The following is a 24,674-nucleotide window of genomic DNA, read 5'->3' as shown; positions in this document are numbered from 1 at the left end:
CGTTGCTTTGTCGCCGGCGGCGTGAAGGCTGCCAAAATTGTTGGCAATAAGTGGTCGCCCAATCAACCGTGGTGGGGGCAATTACTCGGGAGTTGCCCCTACCTTCCACGTCCCCCCTAAACACTGGCAATGACTGGCGGCGGCCTGGCCCTTCTCTGCTGATGACAAACACCGTCACGTGTCCGTACTCCGATCACGTAACGCACTGACCAGCGCGGCGGATGGGACCGAGTCGTCTGACCGCCTAGGTAGTCAAGGTGGGGCCCATTGGCGGCAGAAAAGTTCAAGCTCCACCGTCCGCTCAGAAAAAATTCTGGCGCTGAAGATCGAGCTGGGGGATTGGAAAGCGTGTTAGAGCAGACGATACCCCGCGGGACTGTTCATTCGCTTTTCAACAATTCTCAACCACCCAACATGGCTCCCTCTCAGAAACGCAAGCCGATTGACGACGACTTTGTCCACACAATCTCCGACAATGACGAGGACATTGTCGAGGAAGAAGAGGCTGTTGCGCCGCCCCCGAAGAAGAAGGTGAAGACCGCCAAGAAGTCGAAGAAGTCTAAGAAGGGTGAGGAAGAGGAGGAGGAAGAGCGCGAAGGCATCTGGGGCAAGAATGAAGACGACGACGGTGCCATGGACTCCGACTTCGAGTTTGCCCAAGACGGCGCTGTCGAATTCGGCGACGACGAGTTCGAGGGCTGGGGCTTCGACGGCGCAAAGAAGTCCATGAAGAACCAGGATCCGGTTGGCGTCGATTTGGATGAGATCATTCGCAGGAGGCGCGCGAAGAAGACTGGCAACGAGGAGCCCGAGGCCGCCGTAGAGGAGGAGGCTGGCGACGACGAAGAGGTAGAGAACGACATGGATATCGACCTCGACGACGATGAAGATGGAGTGCTTGCCGACGACGCCTTCGGTATGGGTGTTGACCCTGAGAACGAGGAGTCTGCCGACGAGGAGATCCCCGACGCGGAAGACGCAGAAGACGATGACGCCGCTGCATCAGACAACGACTCCGTTGCGACACCCGTAGACCACCCCGACGACGCTCGCGACGATTCAGACGACGAAGAGGAGGATGCAGAGGAACAAGCCAAGCGCGATGCCTTCTTCGCGCCAGAGGAGCCCGCACAGCCCGGCAAGAAGGATATCGCTTCATCATTCCAGGGCATGTCTCTGTCGCGTCCCCTGCTCAGAGGTCTTGCCGCCGTTGGCTTTTCCAAGCCCACTCCCATTCAGGCCAAGACCGTGCCTATCGCTTTGATGGGCAAGGACGTCGTCGGTGGTGCAGTCACTGGTTCCGGAAAGACGGCCGCCTTCGTTGTGCCCATTCTCGAGCGTCTCCTCTACAGGCCCAAGAAGGTGCCCACCAGCCGTGTCGTCATCCTCACCCCTACCCGTGAATTGGCTATCCAGTGCCACGCCGTCGCTACCAAGCTGGCAGCCTATACGGACATCAAGTTCACACTGGCTGTTGGTGGTCTGAGTCTGAAGCAGCAAGAGGTCGAACTCAGGTTGCGGCCAGATGTCATCATTGCCACCCCCGGTCGTTTCATCGATCACATGAGAAACTCTGCCAGCTTCAACGTCGACACGGTAGAGATTTTGGTGCTTGATGAGGCCGATCGTATGCTCGAAGACGGTTTCGCCGACGAACTGAACGAGATTCTCACCACACTCCCCAAGTCAAGACAGACCATGTTGTTCTCTGCTACCATGACATCGTCTGTCGACCGCCTGGTCCGCGTTGGCATGAACAAGCCTGCCAGAGTCATGGTGGATTCCCAAAAGAAGACAGTCGGCACCCTGGTGCAAGAGTTCATCCGCCTGCGTCACGGCCGTGAGGAGAAGCGCATGGGCTACTTGATTCACATCTGCAAGACGATGCACACCGAGAGGGTCATCATCTTCTTCCGCCAAAAGAAGGAGGCTCACAGGGCAAGAATCATCTTTGGTATGCTGGGAATGTCTTGCGCCGAGCTACACGGTAGCATGAACCAGGCTCAGGTGAGCACCTCTCTTATAACCCGATGAGAATGTCACTAATAACCTTGCAGAGAATTGCCAGTGTAGAGAACTTCCGTGACGGCAAGGTTAACTACCTCTTGGCTACCGATCTTGCGTCTCGTGGTCTCGATATCAAGGGCGTTGACACCGTCATCAACTACGAGGCGCCCCAGAAGCTAGAGATTTACGTGCACAGAGTCGGTCGTACTGCGCGTGCCGGCAGAAGCGGTACCGCCGTCACCCTGGCTGCCGAGCCGGACCGCAAGGTCGTCAAGGCCGCGGTCAAGGCGGGCAAGTCCCAGGGGGCCAAGATCATGAGCCGTGTCATCGAGCCTGCGGAAGCAGACAAGTGGCAGGCCCAGGTCGACGAAATGGAAGATGAGATTGAGGAGATCATCGTCGAGGAGAAGCAAGAGAAGCAGTTCGCGCAGGCCGAGATGCAGGTCAGGAAGGGAGAGAACATCCTCGAGCACGAGGCCGAGATCAAGTCCAGGCCGAAGAGGACATGGTTCGAGACGGAGCAGGACAAGAAGAAGGCCAAGGACGCGGGCCGGGCCGAGCTCAACGGCGAGGGTGGCCCGGGCAAGAAGAAGGTGAAGATGAGCAACAAGGCCAGAAAGCAGCTCGACGCCAAGGCCACGAGGAGCGAGGGCCACGTATGGAAGAAGGGCAAGGCGGAGCGTGCTGGACAAGGCGCCGTGCTGAACCTCAAGAAGAAGAAGGTCCCCAAGAACGGCAGAATGAGGGCGAAGATGGCCCGTGGAAAGAGGTAGGCGTCGGTGGGCATAACGGAGGGAAAAGTTTAGACCAAAATACCATGTTGAAATACCATCTAATTCTTTCTTGGCACGGAGTTTCGTCCATCATGGATCATGGGGAAATGCGCCAGCAAAAGGATCGAAATGCGACTGTTCAGTTACATCGAGCGAGTTGACAGGCCCTCACGTGTCCAGCGCCGGAGCGTCAGTTGATGGACTCTGGTCTGGCCCAGGCACGTTACATTTGCAGCGTCCTTTTTTCAGTGGGCCTCGGCCAGAACCACTGCTGAAGACGATCGCAGCACAGGGCACCTCACGCAGCGCATTGGAAGCTTCAGCGGGAGCTCGGCAAGCTTAAAGGATGACGTAACATCTCGTTTCGCTTGGACGTGGACCTCATTCAGCGGGCAATAAGCTGAGGTGCTCGCTGAGGAGGAGGAGGCGCCGCTGTCTTACGCCGCCTGCATAATATTCCATGCATTTCTGGCACTTGGTCGCATCTGGAAATCGAGACACCCCGACCCGGCACCGGCAGCTTCTGAGACCAGAGACAACCTAAAGCTTCGCCCGCCCGTCGTCACGAGCTCCTAGCTCATCCCTCCCTACCCGCGTGCTCCCGCTACTCTGCCTCAACCCCTCGACCGCCGATTCCGCCTCCCAAACCCGTCGCCCAGATCATGTGCTTCCATCATTCTCTGCCGCTTCTTCATCAGCTGTAGAGCGTGGGGGTCAGAAGACGCTGTCGCCTGCGCAGCCTCGTGCACTTCTGGTCTGCCTCGTTGAGCCTCGGACGAGTAATCGACGCCGCTAAGCCCACGACCTGCCGCCTCCGGAGAACAGACGACGCGGAGGGACCCTTCCTGCATTACGAACAAAACCAGGGCCGTCCCGCACCCCATCGCGCCCGTCTTGGAATCTTGTCCAAGGCACCTACAACGATCAAGCTGGCTCCCTTCAGGCCCTTCAGGCGATTTGGACCCCCGCATCCGCATCCTCATAATCGACTCAGTCTACTACGATACCTCTTCCCGCGAACCGTCCGAGATCGATATCGCGAGCGCGTGCTCAACTTCCGGCTCGACACCCTTCCGCAGCTCAAGCATCGCTTCCAGTCCCGCATATACCGGTTGATTCTTGAGCGCCAGCGCAAGCGGAACGAGCAGTCGCGGCTCGTCGACGTAGTCAGGCGGCAAAGTCGCCGGCTGCTCTTGGGCCCACCCCCAGCGAGGCCGGCGAGGCATGCGAGAGCAGGACGCCCAGGCAAAAAGATGCCCACTTGGTCAGACTACACAGGCAACGGAGGAGGAGGAGCTGCGGCCAACTCGAGCCGCAATGGGGACGGGAACGGCTACGGATATGGCGCGGCGCCAGAGGGCGAGCCGGCACAAGGCGAGCGAGGTTTCCGTCGGAAATGGCTGGCTGCAAAGGCAGGCAGCATGTACCGCGCCGGCGCAGTTGCGATGAATGAAATAAGAGAAGGATATGCGCAGACGCGGGTGCGGTCGCTTGAAGCAGACGACGGCATGCCGAGGACGACGATACCCGGATCATTCCCGGATGTTGCAATCACGGTGCAAGGCGACGACCAGATGGTCATCTTTCCGTCCTACGCGAAACGACACACCAAGCAAGATTGGGGCGACGACAACGAGTACATCTCAAATGAACCACACGGGGCTATTAGAGATTCGGAGTACTGGAGGCAAGAGTGGGAGCGCAACGAAGACGAGAGGGCAATCGTGGATATCGACGTTAGAGGATGGGTTTACTCGCCGCACAAAGGGCCCATGACCAGACGCAATCGGATTCTCATTGGGCTCGCGCGCCAGTTGAGCGGCATCCCCGCACCCAGGCAGGATGCCCCTCCCTCGGATTCGCTAGGGGCGCTTCACCAGTCCCACGAAGAGAGGAGGGAGCAGGAGAAAATTGCGAAAGAGGCGGCAGAGATTGAGAAAAGAGGCCAGGAGGAGAGGCGCGTGGCAAATCGTGGTGGCTTCAGCGAAGCGGCACGAGAGGAGGACGACGATGATGCCGGTAGCATATATCCCGCGAGGTCAAGATCCCGCAGTGGCACCCGGACGCCCATGACAGCCCCGGGGTCGCCCAAGATGCCAGCTAGGCAGTACACGAACGGCAACGAGCTGTCGGAGGCTGAATTATCCGTCGCAAACGCGAACCTCATGGCTAGGATAGCGCCATTCATGACGACACCCCTGATCCAGCTTCCCATCACCATATTCTTCTACAACGATGAGAAGTCGGCTTCGCGGACGGTGCAGACCAATGATGCCGGCCACTTTGTCATACGAGCCGCCTTGGATTTTGTTCCGACACATGTCCGAGTCCTAGCCAACCAAAGCCTGTCGGCAGTTCAAGAAGTCAAGATCATTGAACCAAGGGGCGTTAGTCTGATTAGCGATATCGACGACACCATCAAGAGGTCCAATATCTCAGGCGGCGCGAAGGAGATCTTCCGCAATACGTTCATCCGCGAGCTGAAGGACTTGACGGTCGAGGGCGTCAAGGAGTGGTACAACGAGCTGCACGCGATGGGCGTCAGCATACACTACTGCTCCAACAGCCCATGGCAGTTATTCCCAGTTTTGGCAAGCTACTTTATGATTGCCGGCTTGCCTCCTGGGTCTCTCCATCTCAAACAGTATAGCGGTATGCTCCAGGGCATCTTCGAGCCGGTGGCCGAAAGGAAGAAGAGCACACTTACGAGGCTGATGAAGGATTTCCCTGAGCGGAAGTTCCTGTTGGTGGGCGACAGCGGCGAGGCTGATCTGGAAGTCTACACTGAGCTGGTCGAGGCCCATCCAGGACGAATCATTGCAGTGTTTATCCGTGATGTCACGACTCCTGAACAGAGCGGCTACTTTGATTCATCATTCGAGGGCACCGCTCGCCAGAAGGCTCCAACAATCAGACTTCAGGACAAGAGCGACGAGCCGGCAAACAGGCCTGGTCTGCCACCACGCGGCGAGATCAAGACAGTTGGACCCGTCATGGGCGATCTGATTGACTTCTCGGACGAGCCGGAACAGGCGAATCTGGACGACGCGGCTGCGCTTGCCCAACTCAAGGCAAGGCCAAAACCTACCTCAAGTGCGAGCACGTCGGATCTTGCTATTCGCAAACCTCCACCGCCTCGTCCAGTCAAGCCAGCAGCCCTTCGCAGTGCTCCTTCAGACACGAAGGTGCCTACTCTGGGGTCTAATGGCGGTTCTGCTCCGCCTCCGCCTGCACCGCGGTCGAGAAAGCCGTCCGCTGACCGATCCGCCCCTCATCCGCTGTCGCAAATACACAACGCATCGCAACAGACGGTTGGTAGCACCAGCAGCTTACCCAAAACAGCAAAGATACCAGCGTCGACTACCCCAGAGGACATGAGCAAAGCATTCAAAGTCCCACCACCGCCACCACCTCCGCGCCGCAGAGACACCCCGTCCGGGGCCCGGAGCCTCAGCCCGCGGACGCTCAATCGGCAGAGACTGTCAAATAACGATGACATCGACTTTGAAGCCCTCCCACCGTCTGCCGGCCCTCAGCCGCCCGCGTTCGCTAAGACCAAGTCGAACAGCCTCAAGTCGGGAGCCACATCTCCAACGTTGGGGTCTCCGACGATGGGACCAACATACCCCAACAGGAAGCACGAATTATGGATGCGCCGTCTGCAGCGTGCGCAGGAAGTATTGGAGCAGCATGGAGTCGCCCTGTACACATGGCGGAGAGGCGATGATGTTGTTGCTGAAGCAGTGGGCATGGTAGAGGAAGAACTGAAAAGAGTAGGAAATGGGAAAGGGAACGGAGAGAAGGATGCCCGGGCGGACGGAAAGAGGTTTGAGAGGCAGTTGAAGGCGGAACAGCAACACAGGCAGCAGAGGCCGCCGCAACAGCAGTGGAGGTGATTGATGTCTCGCCACAGCATCCTAGAGGTCCTGGGGTGTTGTGTTAATACCAGCGTCTGGAAAAACGGAATAATTCGGCGCTGATTTCAAGTAGATATTTTTCAATCAAGTCTGAAATCGTTAATCCGGTGTTGCTCCGAGGTGCTCGGGTCATGCCACAAGTCGCTCCGTCTGGTTGTTTCACGCAGAGATGGCAGAAGGCTGCTCGTGTCATTCAGTTTTCCGAGAACTTGGTCAATGCTGGAGATATTGAAATGGTACAAGGAAGTCTCCCCCATCTCTGTCCCGCTTGCGAGGAACGATATTCGGCATCTCAACCGAACTACAGCCTGCATAAGAGCCAACCCCCCACAAGGAGGGCCGTTTGAAGCATATGAAAGCCCGTGTCAGGGCCATACCAGAAGTAGATGAACGGTTGCTTACATGTGCGGCTCTACACAGGGCAGACCCAGCCGCATGACCGACATCAGATGGCACGTTAGCGCCAACATCGATGGCCCATGTTTGACAGGGGAACAGCAGCACACTGGATTGGTGGTCTTTTGCCAACAGGTTACTCTATCCCAGGCTAGATGGATCTGTCAGAAAAAGCTTAGTTGACAACAAAGTTTCGGACGATCTTTGGGAACGCACGTACCTCATTCAACGTGAAGCGCACCGTCGCCCTGGGATAGATATTACACTGGGGACTTTTGATATATCTCTGTGGAAGAGCATGTTTGATGGAGAATTGGGGCAGGATGCTGGAGAGCTCGGGCCCCGGGTTGGCTTGGAGGTCTCTTTTTCGAAGCCAAGATGCGATTGAGTTTTGTCTTATGAGGACGGTGGTATAGGGGTTCGCGAGGGCAGTTGTGAATGGGAGTTTTGGTATATAAACGGAATAGAGTTCTCTCGAGCTTTGGGAATTAGAATTTTAAAATCATCGTCGCTTCTAAGAGCTCAAAAGATTTTAACAACTATTCGTTTCAATACCTTCAACACGGCTGGTTCGTCTCAAACCTGACAGCTGGTCTATTATTCGTCTTATCCCGCATTTGCTTCTCCACGTTGCCCACATAGCTTGCGCGGCCAAGCCTTTCTTCATTTCATCTCAACCTCGCAGCCAAGACACTAGACGCATCTCCCACTCCATCTACGACCCCTCCACAATGTCTCTCCGAAACATCCTTCTCTTGGCCCTGGCCGCAACCGCCCTCGCGTCCCCGGCTTCTAAGAGCGGCAGCCCCAAGGGGAGCAAGAAGGCAAAGCACACGGCGTCCAAGACCGCGCCCCATGTGCCCATCTCAACGGGCCACTCTGGGACTGGGTCTGGATCTGGGGCCGCGAATAATGGGACGACCTCGGGCGGCGGTGGCTTGAAGACTACGTTTCCCACCCCCAAGGGCTCGCAGAACATCGCCGCTGTCAAGACTATTGCGGCAGGCCAGTCGTTCGACGGCGGGATGCAGCTCTGGGACCGGAGCCCGAGCACGTGCAAGGGGCAGACGGAGGGCGGGAACAAGGATGCCGTGTTCATTCTCGAGGAGGGGGCTACGATTAGCAATGTTGTGATTGGGCCTAATAATGGCGAGGGCATCCATTGCCTTGGTAGCTGCACTATCAACAACGTGTAATATCACATCACCCAGAGCCCTAGCCTGGCCTGCGGTATGTCCCCAAACTAACACCTACCAGCTGGTTTCAAGACGTCTGCGAAGACGCAATCACATTCAAGCAGACCTCGGGCACGTCCTTCGTCAACGGCGGCGGCGCGCAGAACGCCGAGGACAAGGTGCTGCAGCACAACGGCGGGGGCACGGTCGCGGTCAAGGACTTCTACTGCAAGGAGTGCAGCAAGATGTACCGCAGCTGCGGCAACTGCAAGGCGCAGACGGCGCGGCACGCGACGTTCGAGAACGTGCGGCTCGACGGCGGGAAGGTGCTGGCCGCGGTCAACGGCAACCTGGGCGACGGGGTGGACATCAAGAACTCATGCGTGCTGGGCGGCGCGGAGGTGTGCGAGATGTTTGAGGGGAACAGCAGTGGCGCGGAGCCGAAGTTGACGGGCAAGGGGCCTGATGGGAAGGTTTGTGTTGCGGAGGGTGTGAAGACTAGCGGGTGCTAGGTTGGGGAACTGGGGATAGGGGAGTTTGGAGTTGAGGTGTGGATAGGGTATTGATTGTACATGCTGTGCGTGGTTTGAGATTGTATATAGGAGATATCTTGTAGATATGGCATGAACATGGCCAGAGGCCGGCTTCAACATTATTCGAACCTGTATTGCTCATCAATTATTATCGAAGATGACGAACTGAATCGATTTGTTTCTGAGATGTGACCTATTCAAGATTACATCAAGTTCAACCCAATTCCTGTCAAGCTACGGACGCACCGCTCCAGACTCGCCAACAACTGCAATCAAGCCACAACAAGTCCGTCGTCGGAAGTTGACCGGGATATCCCCTCCGCCCCATCCCCCGGCCTCCGATCCGGCACCCGGCCCCGTCACGATCCCCGCCCGCGATACCCACCCAGGGCTCGCGCAAATTCTCACACACGCAAATTCGCGACGTCATATTCTGCTTGTCCCCGACCGGCCTCCACAGCACAGCAGCTTCGGCTCAGTTGGTCTATTAGTCTAGTTGGTTAGGACGTCGGATTCTGATGATGACAACCATCGGTTCCCTTCCGTAAGCCCAGGTTCGAATCCTGGATGGACCTTGCCCCTCTCACGAGGACCGCCCCGAGATGCTGCTCGCTGCATTCTTTCCTTCGGTCTATTAGTCTAGTTGGTTAGGACGTCGGATTCTGACTTCTCTCTGAGTTGGAATGTTCCGTAAGCCCAGGTTCGAATCCTGGATGGACCTTATTTTTGATCCCTGTGAGTGGGATCACCTTGCCTTTATGTCCTGAGACTTTCTAGGGATATTTCTGCAAGTCTTAGCTGTGAAAACAAGCGCGTCTGGTTTATATACACGACGAAACCTAAACTTGTCGAGATCGGGAGCCGAGCCTATATTGTTTGCTAGTGGGCATATGTCAGCAACGCATTACATTACGCACGTGGCCGTGAAACGGCGACGTTGAGTTTAGCCCGCGAGACGAACTACGCTCAACAGGGGAAGCTGGTTTAGACTCGTATTCAAGTCCCAGGTCGCATCTTTCCTCGGCTCCAACGGCGATTCCAGCCAAGGCCAATCCACACAAGTGGCGTTACCAAACAACCGGCCATACCGTGTTCTACCCACGGTCGTGGAATACGGGGGATGGAAGGATCGAACCGAGGGCCCATGAGGTAAAAAAACATGCTTCCAGAGATCCCATCCCCTGCCATGAGGCGAGGATTCCCCCAAACAGCGGGCTCAGCCGGTTCTTGCAGGGTGCTTAAACCGGGGGGCCAGGGTTCGGGCGCGGTTCGCCGAGCGCCAAGTTGTGGGGGCATGGACGGGGTTCATCTCGTATCGCAAGATGATCACCACAACCTAAATTGTCACTCTAAGAATAGGGACCGTGTGGGTTTCTGTCAAGTGCAGTTGATACTGAATAAAAACATGGAAGAGGCACTTGCGATGTGGTCGGGAATCAGCAGCATTGTTGCTCCGCCTTTGTCAACATCATCCTTCTCGCTCGCCTTTGGGCGGCTTTCGATTGTTGAACATGTACAAGCCCTCGTTCATTGGTCTCTTGACCTCTTGTCTCTCGTTATGCTCCGTCACATTGGCATTTCCGACTGAGCGTCGGGTCGCCAATGACAGCTCCGCCGATGTCCAGACATACTTCAACCTCAATGGCGCGGCCCATGGCGAGAGATCCAAGTCTTTAACCGCAGACGGTTACCGGATGATCTCCCTGAGCGCATACGGCACCGCACCGAACGCAAACTACGCCGCCGTCTGGGTCAAACGAGATGGAAACCCTTTTGAAGTGATTTACGACGCAGACGAATCAACCTACAACTCGTGGTTCGACTCGTGGAAGGCCAAGGGCTACGTCTCAACGCACGTCTCCGCCACAGGACCGGCCGGCAGCGCCGTCTTCGCGGGCGTCATGGAGAAGGCCAACGTCACCAACTGGGCACAGCTGTGCGGCATGAAGAGCCCCTACGCGTACGAAAACGCCACGGACGGCATCCCGATGTTGGTGAAAGACTTCCGGATGTACGGCAACCCCGGAGACCGCAGGTACTGCATCCTGGGCCACGAGAATGTCGGCAACCAGCTCTCCACGATCTTCTACACCACGAACTACTCCATCAACTACGCGGACATCTACTCCTCCGAGCTCGCCAAACGCTTCTGGCGCCCCTCCCGTCTCTTCTTGTCCGACGACCATGTCATCACGCCCCAGTTCGTCGATACTTCGGTCGGCAAGTGGGTAGCTTTGGATGGCCTCACCGGCGCTGAGCTCGCCGCCGAGATCGAGTCGCAGAAGGCGCAGGGCTTGTACCCAATCGACCTCCACGGCGGCGTCTCGGGAGCAGACGTCCGCTTCTCAGTCATCTTTGCCGAGCAGGACATCCCCGAGACCCGAAAGTGGTCCGCCACCGGATCGTTCACTGGGTTCAAGGACAATGACGCCGCGAAGGCGGCCTTTGACTCGACCATGCAGACCTGGATGACGAAGAACGGCGTCCGGCAAGCCCAAATTGCCATTGCGCTGAACGGCACCGCCATCGCCGAGCGCAGCTACACCTGGGCCGAGAGCAACCGCGCCGTTGTGCAGCCCGATGACATCTTCCTGCTCGCCAGCGTCAGCAAGATCTTCGTCCACGCCGCCGTCTACAACCTCATCGAAGCCGGGAAGCTGAACTACTCCACCCCTGTTTACCCCTTACTCGGATACAAGCCTGTTGACGAGCGGGCGAACGAGATCACCATCGACCACCTCCTCACGCACACCTCCGGCTATAACCGCGACAAGTCCGGCGACCCGGGCTTCATGTTCCGCGACATCGCCTTTGCGCTCTTCAACGGCACCCGCGCTGCGACGCTGCGCGATGTGATTGAGTACCAGCTCACGCGCACGCTCGACTTCGCGCCGGGAACGGACTACTCCTACTCCAACTACGGCACGATGCTGGCGAGCTACGTCGTGAGCAACGTCACCGGCGTCCCGTATCTCGACTTCCTCAAGCAGAACATTCTCGGCGACCTCGACGTCAGGCTGTACGAAACGGACGGGGAGAAGCACGTCAACGACCGTATCGTCCAGGAGAGCAAGTACACGGGCTACGACCCCGTGGATCCCGACGCGTACAGGCTTGTCCCGGGACCGTATGGAGGCGACGGCGCCATTAAGGAGGAGTGCATGGGCGGGTTCTCTTTGGCGGCCAGCGCAAGCACTGTTGCGAGGTTTATTGGCTCCCATGCTGTTGCGGGAACTGGCGGCCGGGCGGTCTATTCTGAGCGCGATGGTACTGTCGTTGGCGCGAGATCGTTTGCGTCAAGTCGGCTTGATGTTGACTGGGCTTTGACGTTGAACACGAGGGAGTACATCTCCGAGGCCGAGTTTGATGATTTGAGATACTGGAAGATACCCTTTACATTTGAGGATGTGCAGCTAGCGTAGATATCAGGTAGCAACAGTGTCAAATTGGAAGCTGAATGAACAAAGGCATTGATCGGAGTGGATGTGACTTGGTATGTCCGTCTGATGTATACGCTGCTACTCATGATGAGCTTTGCGAGCCGGGTAGTGACCCCTATAACTTCAATCGTAACGTAACCAATACTTCGACATTGATGATAGTAGTGAATGAAACGATAGGGGTAACGATAGTGACAGTAGACGACGGCGATAGAAGACGACAACATATGCGATTAGAGGCGACGACTGAGAAAACCTTAATTACTTTAACGTGCAGAAAATGCAGGATGTACAGATTAAAGGGGTATATATGATTGACACTGCCCGGCTAGCAGAGTTTCCTCATGATATCTTACTAGAGACAGACGTATAAGTTACCAATGATTTCAGTGCATCCTCATATTCCCTTTCGACCACTTCCACATGGTGTGGTGAACGAGGTGCGATGGAGCAGGGAAACGGCAGGGGGCTGGAGTTGAACCCGTCAGAATAGGCGAAGCTAGAACGCTGTTAGTCATGAAAAGCAAGTCGATAGATCTCACTCACATGTCAACATCAACGTCGCGCCCCTTTTCATCTTTTCCTGACCTCACATCGAAGCCCCAGAGGATACGCGCAATGTTGATCGCCACCGAAGCAGAGCCGAGATGCATGCCTGGACAGATCCGGCGACCCCAGCCAAAGGCGCTGTGGCCGAAGGACCCCGGATACTCACGATCCTCGAGAAATCTCTCCGGGATGAACTCGTGTGGCTGCGGGAAGTCCGACTCATTTAGGTGGACTGGAAGGTTATTAGTGCGGATAAAAGTGAGCGTCTCTGAACTGTGCTTACGGCTCCAAAGAGGGGCGATGATTGTGCTGCCCTTCGGGATGAACATGCCCTTGTACATATAGTCGGCTGTGCTGGCGTGTGGTGTACCGCCGAGGACCGCGACCGGTCTCCATCTCAGCGTCTCCGATGCTATGGCGCGGATGTATTGGAGGTTCTCTAGGTCTTCGAATGCGGGAAGGCGGTCCTTCCCGACAACCCTGTCAAGCTCCTCTTGGGCTTGAGGGATAAAGCGTGGCCCGAACTTGACGCATGCGAGGAGAAAGCTGGCCAGAGAGCCAGCGGACTAATATTGTAAGAGCCAATTCGATAGATGAGGTAATGTAGATAACTCACAGTTTCGACGCCGGCTCCAAAAGGTGAGCCAGCCGTGTATGCAATCTCCAGATCCGACATGCCAAGGCTTGCTTGCTCTTCTAAAAGATGTCTGGCGAAGCATTCTGGCGCAACACCTCTGGCCACCTTTTCCCGAACCTCGTCCATGAGCTCGGTATAGAGCTGAATGTCCTTCTGTCTTTGTTTCAAGACCTCGGCTTTCCATGGGGCGAGGAAAGTGGGCAGATACTTGAGTGCTGGATAGCGCTCGACTGCGAACTTGCCGGGGATGCTGTGGGTATCTGTTAGAGGGAGGCCAACTATTGTTGATGAATATCACTCACTTGACGGAAGTCAAACGTCCCATGGACTCGGCGTTCCGCTGCACCACAATATCCGTCGTCACATCCTCAACCCTCCTGCCATAGGTGACGGTCACGATCACGGAAGCAGCATACCTCTCCAGGTGTCTCCTGAAGTTGATTGGATCCACAAGTAACTCATGCATGAGAACCTTCGATTCAAGACTCTGGATCGGCCGGTACGTCTCGCTCTGTCGCTGCATGAAGCCACTGTGAAGCAGCTTTCTCCAGCGCCTCCAGTAGGACGAGTACGGTGCCATCAGCCCCCTCATACCCCCGGAAAGGAGCTCGCCTCCCATGATGAATCGCGGGCGGGAAGAAAAGATGGCGCCCTTCTTCTCGAGGAGGTCCCATGCTGCCTGGGCGGAACCCAAGATGATGGTTGGTGTCGGGCCGAGTTGGAGGTAGACAACGTCGCCATATTGTTGGCTCAGTTCTTGGAACCAGAGCCATGGCTTGCGGATGCCGGTCTTGATGACTTTTGGTCCGGGTGGGAGTTGAGAGCGATGTGAATAAAGCTTCCATTCTTGTTGAAGCTGTGAGGTCGGTTATTGAGTGGTAATCAGGGGGCTATGATTGGACATCAAGACTTACCCTAGGAAATATGAGAGCGATGTATGCAAGGGAAGCCAGAGCCGCTGCCCATCCCAGGATGTGTACGATCATTTTGGCCGCCGGTCGGTCATCCAGGGTAGACGCTTCAATCTTGACGAGCGAATGAGAAGATCCACAAAGTGCTGTCACCGACTTTCTTGAGACTCAGGTCGTCAAGATGTTTCTCTTTGGGCGATGCCGGCAGTGTTGCACTGAAATACCGAGGGCCCGAGGTTCCTGAGCCTTTGTTGCGTCTTCGGCACGTCGCGTAATCTGCCAGCATGAACTGCCGACCTTGGCGAGACGTTGCAGTAAGCCACCCCCACTGATATCGCGGCTTCCAAGATCACTTGACGGGGATTTAAAATCCTTTCCAAGTTGCAATGTGAATAGGCTAGCTTGATATCGCGACGCGACAGGGTCGGAACCCCGCAGTTTGCTTGCTGCGAGGACGGTGGATGGCGCGGGGAAGCGGACCTGTGCGTTGAGTCTGGGGTTGTCCCCCACATAGTCGGCCTGCTGACGCGAAACTTACAAAGGATCTGGTTGATTGGAGACGGGTAAGTATACCCCTGCTTTAAATATCAGTAGTGTCGTGTATCATAGTGAAGGATTAAGAGGTCGAGTTATATGTGTGACTTTTGTCTTCAGTCTTTGAAACTTTGCTTTGGGTGATTCGTTTCACTGAACTAGAGTTACAATCATTCTTTTATAATGACGCCAGATACTTCGCCTTGGCTTAGCAAGCCCTTCCTAACTTCGATATTGCTGGGAATTGGAGGGTTTCTCTACGGCTAGTGAGTTTTGAGCATGGGCATCTTGCCAATTACTACCTAACCAGCAACGATCAGTGATTCCGGTATCATCACGCCAAGCTTAGCGCTCAAGTCCTTCTTGACCTACTTTGGAAATCCCGATGCCCCCTTGAGAGGAGCTATTGTGTCGGTATACCAAGCGGGAGGTAAGGCCACCTCAGGTCTCTTAACTAGTCTCATGAGGCCTAACCGAGTGATTCAGCCTGGCTGGGCAGCGCTTCGGTTGGAATCACTAGTGATCGGCTCGGTCGCCGGCGTGCCATTGCTTTCGGATGTATTTGGGGCGTCATCGGCGGAGCCTTGATGGCTGGCGCCGTGCATGTTGCTATGCGTGAGTTTTTCTGACTTATGAATGTTGAGTTCTCTGAGCTTAACTCATTGTCAGTCATCATGGGACGACTTCTAGTCGGCTATGCTGTTGGCACAATCACTGGTGTGGCTCCTGTCTTTGGAGCTGAGATTGCAAAGGTATCTCCACTCCTGCAAGTTGTGTCAAGACCAAAGTCGCTGATCCAACTACTCCAGACTGAAGAAAGAGCCAGAGTCACAGCCGTCAACCAGATGAGTCAGTAAACCCGCAATTCACAACTGCAATTTCTAACTCTCCATAGTGGTTGCATGGGGCTTTTTCGTCGCCCTCTGGACCGGAGTTGGTGAGGGCAAATGGCTCAACTCCAACCAGTGGAGACTCGGCTTCGCCATTCAAAGCATGCCAGCGTTGATTCTAGGCGTTGGTGTTCTATTCCTCAGCGAGTCGCCGCGATGGCTATGTTTGAAAGGTCGTAATGAAGAGGCCGAAAAGGCATTCCGCAACTACCACTACAACGGCTCCAACGACAACTGGTGCCGTGCCGAGTTCACCGTCATTCAAGTCAACATCGCCGAAGAGCTGCAAACTCAGGGGCGTCTATCGTGGGCCGGCCTATTCAAAACACCTGCATTTCGCAAGCGGCTCTTTGTCGGATCGTTCGTCTGGGCAGCTGCCATGTTATCGGGCATCTCATTCGTTCAGTACTATCAGACAGCTATCTATGCCACCCTTCAGTTCAGCCAGGACCAGCAGCTTCTTGTCAGCGGTTTGTACGGATCTGTCGCCCCGGTGGCCTGCTTCCTCTCTCTCTTCTTTGTCGACCGCATTGGACGAAAGAAGATTCTCATCTTCAGCTCATCGCTGTTGTCTGTTTGCTACATGATTATCACCATCTTGGCAGCAGTGTACCCAGCACGACCTGGATTCCCTACGAATGAAGCTGCTCAGCGCGGGCTTATTGCCTGCATCTTTGCTGTTTCTGCAAACTATTCAGCCCTTTTGGGACCTATGACTTGGATCATTCCGTAAGCTCTAAATTGTGGTTTTCACGGTCTACAGAGACTGACACCTGAACAGCCCCGAAGTCTTCACAACCGAGCTGCGTGCAAAAGCGAATGCCATAGTCCAGGTCATCCACTACTCTATCAGCCTCGTCATCACGCAATGTTCACCAATTGCGCTCGCTGAGGTTGGCTGGAAGTACTACGTAAGTCGCCTCTTCTACACGGAACACGTCTGGTGCTCATTCGTATCAATAGATTCTGTTCATACTGACAAATGCAATCTGCGCTGTCGTGTTCGCCCTCTTTTACCCCGAAACCAGAGGAAAGTCCCTCGAGGAAATTGACGAGATCTTTGGAGATGTCAACATAGTTCGCGAATTGGACGCTGATCTGGCCGAAAAGGCTGGGGCCGAGGAGGTCGAGGTCCGTAGAAGCATGGCAACGTAGCTGGGGAATGAACGGGGATACCCGAGTACCAAACCTTGCCTAAATATAGTAGTACATAAGAACGAAAGCCTACTCGAGTAGACGATTGCATTGCTGTGTTGTATGCGCTTCGGTTTTATAACAACCCCTAGGATGATATGCTACCTCAGCTGTCTTATGGGATAGCTTGAAGTTTCTAGAAATATATCGTAGTTTCATCACTTTTTTTCCCTCCAACATTCATCTCCTTTACACATCAACGAACATTCCCGTATGCCAGTAGTTGGCAACCGGATGTGAAGGAAAATGAAAACGTCTTCTTGTTATGACCACCCGGTGCAGTTACATGCCTGATACGCAAACATATTTGAATTGTAGACACAGTCCATCCAAGCTTTCTCCGACACCCCTAACTTTTGAGAAACTAATTACAACCCCAAACCTGTGGGATTTAGCATCTCATGTCTGCCACGGACAGCCATTTTCTCTTTTACTTCCCCAAGTCTTCGCAGTCACTCTAGTTATTCACGGCCCACGGGTGGTGCAAATACAAGGTACACCCCGCAATTGGTAGAATTCCTTTCGTGGAATGAAAACAGGTGGTTGCGGCTCCCGCTCGCCATATTCAACATGCTCCCAGGACGCCTTCTCCCACGGCGACGCTGGCTCTGCAGCTGCCTCCGAATAAATCTTCTCCGAATTTTCCTTTCGCGGAGCGTAAACTGGTGGCTGCGGCTCGCCGTGCTCGACATGATCGCAAGACGCCTTCCTGAACGATGATGATGGCTTAGCTGCTTCCAAGTCGAGCTTTTTCGAATGAAGCTCCTTCCGCGAAACAGCCATGATCCGGATGAGGGCAAAGATGTAGATTGCTATGGAGGCCAGGCTCAGCAGCATCCAGGCCACCGCTAGGTTCTTGGTATCAGTAGGCCAATCCTGACTCCACAGGATCTTCATGTTGAAGAAGCAAAGGACCTGAATAACAACCCAGACGAAGAAGAACACAAAGGTGGTTGGCCCCGGAATTTGAGCAGCCTGTCGAATTCCGTTACAGAAAGCCACGGAGATGATGAAAATGCTGGATGCCAAGTAACAGATGATAGAGAGGACAAGGGAACGGGTCGTCTGAGATGCGTCGAGGATCCCGCTCATGATGAGACTGCTCACGGCGGCGGCGGCTATAGAGACTGCGATGAGGAGATATCCCGTCTTTGGCAGGAGGGCGATCAGGCTCATCTTAGGAGTTTCGTCCTGTGTACGTAGCGATACGGAACGTGCAATACGACTGCTACGGTTATCGCGCTTGGGCATGCAGGAATGATGACATTCGCGGAAACCAAGTCCGGGTATCTGGGACATCTTGCCGTTATTCAGTCGTTTGGTGATGAGAAAGCCCGTACTGTTCCCTTGGTTTCAGGATGTGAACTGCGTAACTGAGGATTCGGACTCGTTGCGAAAATCTCCCGGAAACTTGAAAATCTAGCTATGAACCACGGCTGTACGATTGATTATATTTTCATTTCAAAACCACGTGAAAGTAGCCACGAGAGCTTTGCATTTACTGCTTTCAAAACAAACTTTCCTCGCGCTATGCAAGGCGCTCCTAGATTGAATATTGCAGTCGCCTCCTACCTGGATGGCACGCCGTGAACATCATGAGAAAAGCCAGTGGCGGAAAGCTTGATCTGATGAACTCGAAGGCGTGATGTGACACTGGGATCAACAGCCCAGAAGATGACCTGCTTCAAGAACAGCCATGCATCAATGACCATCATGGACGACTACTTAATCGCAATATTTCGCTGTTCCGTGTCCTCTGACATTTGGAATTCGCAAACTCTCAGCAACTTCTGTGACAGTATCTTGCACCGATGGTAATTCCGGTCGTGATACGAGACCATGTCGACGGCCGGGTGCAACACTGGCAAAATGACGCTTGTCCACCCGCGCGAGCCGAGGCCCGTCCCCGGATCCCATCCCGCAGTCCGACCGCGGATCGCACGAACCATCTTCAAACAGCTCCGCGTCGCCTCAATCTGCATCACCTGTACAGATCCAAGGGCTACTGCATCACCTGTACAGATCCGCGACTACTGCACCAACTGTACAGATCCAGAGCCCCATCTTCGTCAACATTGCACGTGAGGTGAGGCTCCGTCTTCGTCTGCATCACCTGTACAGGTAATACAGCTTCGGAAATCCACCGTGGTGCGCAGACCACCGCCTAGCTGAGGCGAGGGAGAGTCTCGACCGAATGGTGGTTCAGTTCGAAGGCCCATTCCACCCCACGCTAAACCCCTCACCGACATGGCTCCGCGACAGCTCCGCGTTGACAAGCCAACAGGAGCTCCCAGAGCTTGGTGTACAAGTGTGGTACTTTCATTTGACACGTCCACGACATCGATGGCCCCTCTTCGCGCTCGTTATCTCAACAGCACAAAGAATGCGGCATTCACAGCAAACACGCAGGAATAGCCCCGCAGAAGCAGGCCTCGTTCTCCGACCGAGTCCAGCCAGTGAAGCAACGATGATGCGAGGCCTTGACTAATGTTCCTGTTGCAGCACAAGGACTGGGGGGCTGGCAGTGGACTTGGTGGAGCTTCAGCTAGTCTTGGCCGCAACCTTGGAGTTGACAGTTTTAGCGTGAGTTGTACCACAAAGAGCTTCATCATGTACAGACTGAGATAAGCCGTCGCTGTTGGCATCCAATCTGCTGAGCAAAAACTTGCAATTGCCCAATTTGTGAGCACTCAGATAATCATCCCTAATCAGGCTGGTTCCCGCCAAGTCGCTCCCGCAGCTCTTAGCCGCAGTACCAAGCAGTAAGAGAGCTCCCAGATCGATCATCGATGAGCTGTCGAAGCCGCAGGTGTTGTTGCACTGCAGATGGGCATTACTCAGGTACATGCCCTCTACATGCGGCCCATCCGGGTCTCCAGAAAAAAATCTCAAGATCCACCCACTCAAGGATGTCTGCCCTTGTCCACGTCGGCTTCAACCACCAAATTGCTGAGCGAGGACCCGTATCAATTAGCTCCGCCGGTGTCAAGTCCGTGTGCCTGATCAATGACATCAGCGGGGTTCTGGCATGCCGTCACGGCCGGTTCGAAACCCAAAAGCTACCCCTCCATCATGCCACCGCAATGCCCCTCCAAGGCCCTTGAGCTTTCTATCTAAAGCCATCTTTCGCGCCGATCTGTTTTCTTTTTCTACCTCTCTTTCTCCCTCATCCAAACATACCTTGATACCCATTGAACCTTCTCTTCCACATCGACAAGATCTTCATTTCCAAACCAACACCAAATAAACCGTCACCATGCCTCAAGGAATCCCCACCGCTTCCCGTCTCCTGGACCTCTTCAGCCTCAAGGGCAAGGTCGTCGTCGTCACCGGCGCCTCCGGACCCCGCGGCATGGGCATTGAGGCTGCCCGTGGTTGCGCCGAGATGGGCGCCGACCTGGCCCTCACCTACTCCAGCCGCAAGGAGGGTGCCGAGAAGAACAAGGCCGAACTCGAGAAGGAGTACGGCGTCAAGGTCAACATCTACAAGCTGAACGTCAGCGACTACGAGGATGTCGACAAGACCGTCAAGCAGATCCTCTCTGACTTTGGCAAGATCGATGCCTTCATCGCCAAGTAAGTTCTACACTCAAAACACAGCCTTCCGAGGTAATGACAGTTGCTAACGTATGTCTCTCACAGCGCCGGTGCTACCGCCGACACTGGTGTCATCGACGGCTCCAAGGAGGCCTGGGACCACGTTATCCAGATCGACCTGAACGGCACTGCGTACTGCGCCAAGGCCGTCGGCGCTCACTTCCGCGAGCGCGGCTCGGGATCCTTCGTCATCACCGCCTCCATGTCCGGCCACATCGCCAACTACCCCCAGGAGCAGACCTCGTACAACGTCGCAAAGGCAGGCTGCATCCACATGGCCCGCTCGCTCGCCAACGAGTGGCGCGACTTTGCCCGTGTCAACTCCATCTCCCCCGGCTACATTGACACCGGCCTGTCCGACTTCGTCGCCCAGGAGACCCAGGAGCTGTGGAAGAGCATGATCCCCATGGGCCGCAACGGCGACGCCAAGGAGCTCAAGGGCGCCTACGTCTACCTCGTTTCCGACGCCAGCACCTACACCACCGGTGCTGATATCGTCATTGACGGCGGTTACTGCTGCCGATAGATGCTTGGTCTTTTCTAGCGAAGCGTTGGATTTTAGGAGCAACAGGACATGGATACAGGGTATGAAAGGGCTCTGGATATGATGTTATGACTTGTTGGATAATAGAAAAAAAGTAAAATTGGATTAAATCTCAGCCCGTGAATACTTGTGTGACACTGCAAATGCGACATGCCTATAGAGAAGGTCGCAAATTGTTAGCATGAGGAAGCGAAGCGGTGTGTTGGACGCATCATCCGGGACCTTGATGGGTACATTCAATGTGACTGGCAGTCATGCATCGATGTCTTACTTGGGCATCACAGCATTGGTACAGTGAGGAATTGCAGATGCCTAACCATGATGTATGAATGATGCCATGAATAATTAGCGTGTTCTTGGTCTATCACTAGGTCATCGGTCCATTCCATTTTTACTCCACGATGTCCACACCACGGTTGGAGACGTTCCACCCCCATCCGTTCCACTGTTGAATCCACCTGCGGCTCTTCATCTGGAACTAGCAGATTTTCTGAGCGTCAGACACAGCGCGTGAGGTATTCAGAATAACTCTTGAAGAAATAAGCGTCGATGAGTGGTGATAGCGATCGTGGGCATACTTCTGACCGCACGATAGATGGCGTGGAATTTCCACATCCATTACCCTTCCTTGAGAGTACCGTGAAATCAGCCAGGGCCATCACTGCTCCTTCTTGTCGATGCACGAGCGCTCTTTGCTGGAATCTCGGTCTTTTATATGCTTTGCCAGGGCATGCAGGAGGAATTCCTTGAACCAATAGGGCAGCCTGATGTCGGACTCGTCCTGGGGTCCTATCGAAACGAGGAAGCCCCAGATGATGGCGGTGAAGATTAACCAGCAGTATACAACGACCAGCCGTATGATGATAGCAGTCTTGAGATCTCCATTTAAGGCATGGAAAGCAGAGAAAGGGAAAAGTTGCCCGCCAACGACAGTGAAAACAAAATAGAGTAAGGTAGTGTGTAGACAAAGTCTGATCTTGGTGGTTATGGGTGTGTCTCTGAAATGAATCGCGACTATCGTTGATGCTGTTGCGGCGAGGCACAACTGTCTCAGTGGACGCCAGTCGTCTCTATCATTATGAAACCCATGAAGCCAATAGCAGGTTTGAAGCATCCAGGCGGTGATGCCCCCGAATCGATAGACCATAGCCATTTCGCGTGACATGAGTTGTTTCTTGGAGACTGTGGCGTCATGTTCCACGGACTGCTTTGGTCTCGGCTGCCGAATCGCGGGGAGTTCGTTCGAAATGGTCATGTTGACGTGGGTGGTCATGTGATCTAGGTTGAGTCCGTTGAACTGCGCGGTATGTAGTTCATTTTGGAAGGCTGCATGCGAGAGAAATACCTCATATAACGGAGAAAAGCTCACAAGGTCTCTGCGATCTCGGCAAGGCCGAAAGTCAGATTCTCACCTCCTCTGATCGATGACACACAAATGAGTAGGTATGAACCTAACCTTGCTTCAATTTGATTCTATAGAGTTTCTGTTCGTCGCGTTAGGATTTCAACGTTTCTCATTTCTCGCTCATCAGCAATTTCCACTCTATACCTACCTAGTAGTCAAGGGCTGTGCGAGCCTTGAGGATGTGACAAAGTTCCAACCGCCAGCATTATTGGCACTCCATCTTGTCGTCGGTGGGTTTGATATGCTTTGTGATTCCATAGGGAAGAATCTCCTTCACCCAATATGGCAATGTGAGACCTTTTGAATCTTGAGGACCTATCGCAACAACGGCTCCCCAGACAAGGAGTGTCATCACAACCCAGATGTAGATGGCCGCAATACGTGTCGGAATCAAGAAAGAGGGATCTCGCCAAGTACACGCTGCATGCCAAAGCACAGAAGACGACAGGTAGGAGAAGGCGTGCAGCATCGAGGCTTGTACACAAAGCCTAGCCCGTGTTGTCCAAGGAGCGTGTGTGAATATGCTTGCGACCCCAAAGGCAGCGCAAGAGAAGTAAGCAAGATTGGAGACAGGGTCGATACAAGTGCCGACCCAATGTGTCGCGTATAGCCACCACAAAGCCTGAAGAATCCAGGCAATGATGCCGGCGAATCGAAGGACTGAGATTTGTGCTGGCAGCAGCCCTGGAAGTTCGGTCATCGTGCTTTTATGTCTGTATGTCGGTTTCATCTCAGCGCGAGGAATCCTCCGTGATTCGGTGTCGGTGGTCATCTTAGCTTCGGAAAGTTTTCGAGAGGTTCAGTCTCGAAGAATCGAACAATAAAGACCCGCAGCAGAGGTTCTTCTTCTTATATGCTACTTCGAGCAAGAAAACATTGACCCTTTGGGGTCAGTCTGTGGTACATCCCTGAGTACCGAAAGCTAAATTGCTACTGCCTGTCCAGTAGCACACATGAGACTCGAAACTCTCTGTTTATGTCTAGTCATACAACGGACGGAGGGAAAGGTTGCATTCATCCTACGGGCGGTATGTGAAGCAGATCGCGCGAAGCCTTCCATTGAAAAGGCGTACGTGATCTATTCCTTATTCCTAATGAGTTTGGCGATTCCATGAGGCAGAAAATCCTTCATCCAAAGCGGCACCTTGATGTCTTCCTCGTCTTGGGGTCCCATCGCAACTATCCAGCCCCAGACGACGCAACATGACCACATCCAAACAAGCAACCAGCAAATCCTCGATCCAAGAGCACATGACGTAGGGAACTCATGGATAAAACAACTAGAGAGCCACTCGGTGATTGTCAAAACCACGAAGTGAAACGTACCAGCCCAGAGACTCTGGATGAAGAGATTATCCGTGTCGATGTCGCCAGGTAATTGGGTCCCAAGAATGAAAAACAAGACACTGCATACTCCAGCAGGGATGAAGAGAAAATCCCTTAGGGATCCGCGAAATTGATCGTACATTGCGTGGAGAAGCCAAATCGTCCAAGCTACTATGGCGACTGTCCTGCACACATTGAGCCGAACATAGGGGTACGGTGGCTCTGTCATGGTGCCTTGATCGTGGTATCTCGGCTTGGCTTGGGTGTTGCGTTGCTTGTATCTCGTCATCTTTGCTGCGTAGTTCCGATGATTCTCGTAGTTATATGTAGAGAATATTTTATCAGTCATGATACTGTTGGTGGTGGTGGTGATGGGTAAGACGTGTTTGAGCAAAAATGCCGTATATTGACGCTCGTTGACGAGATAGTTGCAAAGAAGCTTACATGCACCTCCAGGGATTGGTCTTGACCAATTATAATTCAAAGATTATTTTATTTCTTCAGGACGGCAGTGATTGCATGGCGAAGAATTAGGGTAGAAACCATGACTACCAGGTTACTGAATCACCGAAAAGTGCAACACCACAGCGGTTCATCTTTAAATACAAGCCACCGCTGTCGGCACCTTGACAGTCCCAGCTCATGCAATTCTTCGAACCTTATAGTATTCCCAAAATGGATGTCGCCGTGGAAAGAAGCAAGAGGCATGATGCGTCAGAGACCGTCAGGGTTCTCGGGGTTCTGCTCATGATTTACTTCGTCTACCTCATTCTGACCGGTACTATTCCATTCATACAACAACGAACCCGTGTACCGCAACACTAGGGGGCATAGTCTCGCATTTAT

General features: G+C 54.2%; 8 protein-coding genes across 8 annotated transcripts; 5 read left to right on the top strand and 3 right to left on the bottom strand.

The window, feature by feature from the left end:
• Positions 1–414: 414 nt before the first annotated feature.
• DRS1 (ATP-dependent RNA helicase DRS1) lies at positions 415–6,676 on the top strand (the record flags this gene model as incomplete). Its single annotated transcript, XM_036638251.1, has 3 exons — positions 415–2,007; positions 2,058–2,776; positions 3,520–6,676. The coding sequence occupies 3 exons, from the start codon at positions 415–417 to the stop codon at positions 6,674–6,676; spliced, it is 5,469 nt and encodes a 1,822-aa protein (XP_036496072.1).
• A 1,148-nt stretch (positions 6,677–7,824) lies between these two features.
• plyD-2 (putative pectate lyase D) lies at positions 7,825–8,780 on the top strand (the record flags this gene model as incomplete). Its single annotated transcript, XM_036638250.1, has 2 exons — positions 7,825–8,285; positions 8,351–8,780. The coding sequence occupies 2 exons, from the start codon at positions 7,825–7,827 to the stop codon at positions 8,778–8,780; spliced, it is 891 nt and encodes a 296-aa protein (XP_036496569.1).
• Positions 8,781–10,312: 1,532 nt separating this feature from the next.
• pbpE (Penicillin-binding protein 4*) lies at positions 10,313–12,223 on the top strand (the record flags this gene model as incomplete). The annotated part of the gene is made up of 1 exon (XM_036638249.1): positions 10,313–12,223. The coding sequence occupies one exon, from the start codon at positions 10,313–10,315 to the stop codon at positions 12,221–12,223; it is 1,911 nt and encodes a 636-aa protein (XP_036496568.1).
• A 360-nt stretch (positions 12,224–12,583) lies between these two features.
• COX2-4 (Cytochrome P450 monooxygenase COX2) lies at positions 12,584–14,413 on the bottom strand (the record flags this gene model as incomplete). The annotated part of the gene is made up of 6 exons (XM_036638248.1): positions 12,584–12,740; positions 12,788–13,022; positions 13,074–13,356; positions 13,407–13,677; positions 13,730–14,283; positions 14,342–14,413. 6 exons carry the CDS (start codon positions 14,411–14,413, stop codon positions 12,584–12,586), a joined length of 1,572 nt encoding a protein of 523 aa, XP_036495565.1.
• A 642-nt stretch (positions 14,414–15,055) lies between these two features.
• On the top strand, positions 15,056–16,917 carry ywtG-2 (putative metabolite transport protein YwtG; the record flags this gene model as incomplete). Its single annotated transcript, XM_036638247.1, has 8 exons — positions 15,056–15,138; positions 15,193–15,302; positions 15,359–15,487; positions 15,542–15,624; positions 15,682–15,721; positions 15,768–16,491; positions 16,544–16,673; positions 16,726–16,917. The coding sequence occupies 8 exons, from the start codon at positions 15,056–15,058 to the stop codon at positions 16,915–16,917; spliced, it is 1,491 nt and encodes a 496-aa protein (XP_036495564.1).
• A 504-nt stretch (positions 16,918–17,421) lies between these two features.
• Positions 17,422–18,255, bottom strand: CGCS363_v006397 (uncharacterized protein; the record flags this gene model as incomplete). The annotated part of the gene is made up of 1 exon (XM_036638246.1): positions 17,422–18,255. One exon carries the CDS (start codon positions 18,253–18,255, stop codon positions 17,422–17,424), a length of 834 nt encoding a protein of 277 aa, XP_036495563.1.
• A 1,957-nt stretch (positions 18,256–20,212) lies between these two features.
• lxr1-0 (NADP-dependent mannitol dehydrogenase) lies at positions 20,213–21,079 on the top strand (the record flags this gene model as incomplete). Its single annotated transcript, XM_036638245.1, has 2 exons — positions 20,213–20,532; positions 20,599–21,079. 2 exons carry the CDS (start codon positions 20,213–20,215, stop codon positions 21,077–21,079), a joined length of 801 nt encoding a protein of 266 aa, XP_036495562.1.
• A 676-nt stretch (positions 21,080–21,755) lies between these two features.
• Positions 21,756–22,352, bottom strand: CGCS363_v006395 (uncharacterized protein; the record flags this gene model as incomplete). The annotated part of the gene is made up of 1 exon (XM_036638244.1): positions 21,756–22,352. The coding sequence occupies one exon, from the start codon at positions 22,350–22,352 to the stop codon at positions 21,756–21,758; it is 597 nt and encodes a 198-aa protein (XP_036495561.1).
• Positions 22,353–24,674: the final 2,322 nt, after the last annotated feature.

The sequence above is a fragment of the Colletotrichum siamense genome (genome assembly GCF_013390195.1).
Source record: "Colletotrichum siamense strain Cg363 chromosome Unknown KSG_Cg363_contig04, whole genome shotgun sequence".
Lineage (NCBI taxonomy): Eukaryota > Fungi > Ascomycota > Sordariomycetes > Glomerellales > Glomerellaceae > Colletotrichum > Colletotrichum siamense.
Note: the sequence above shows the minus strand (reverse complement) of the source record. Positions and strands in the feature narration are given on the sequence as shown.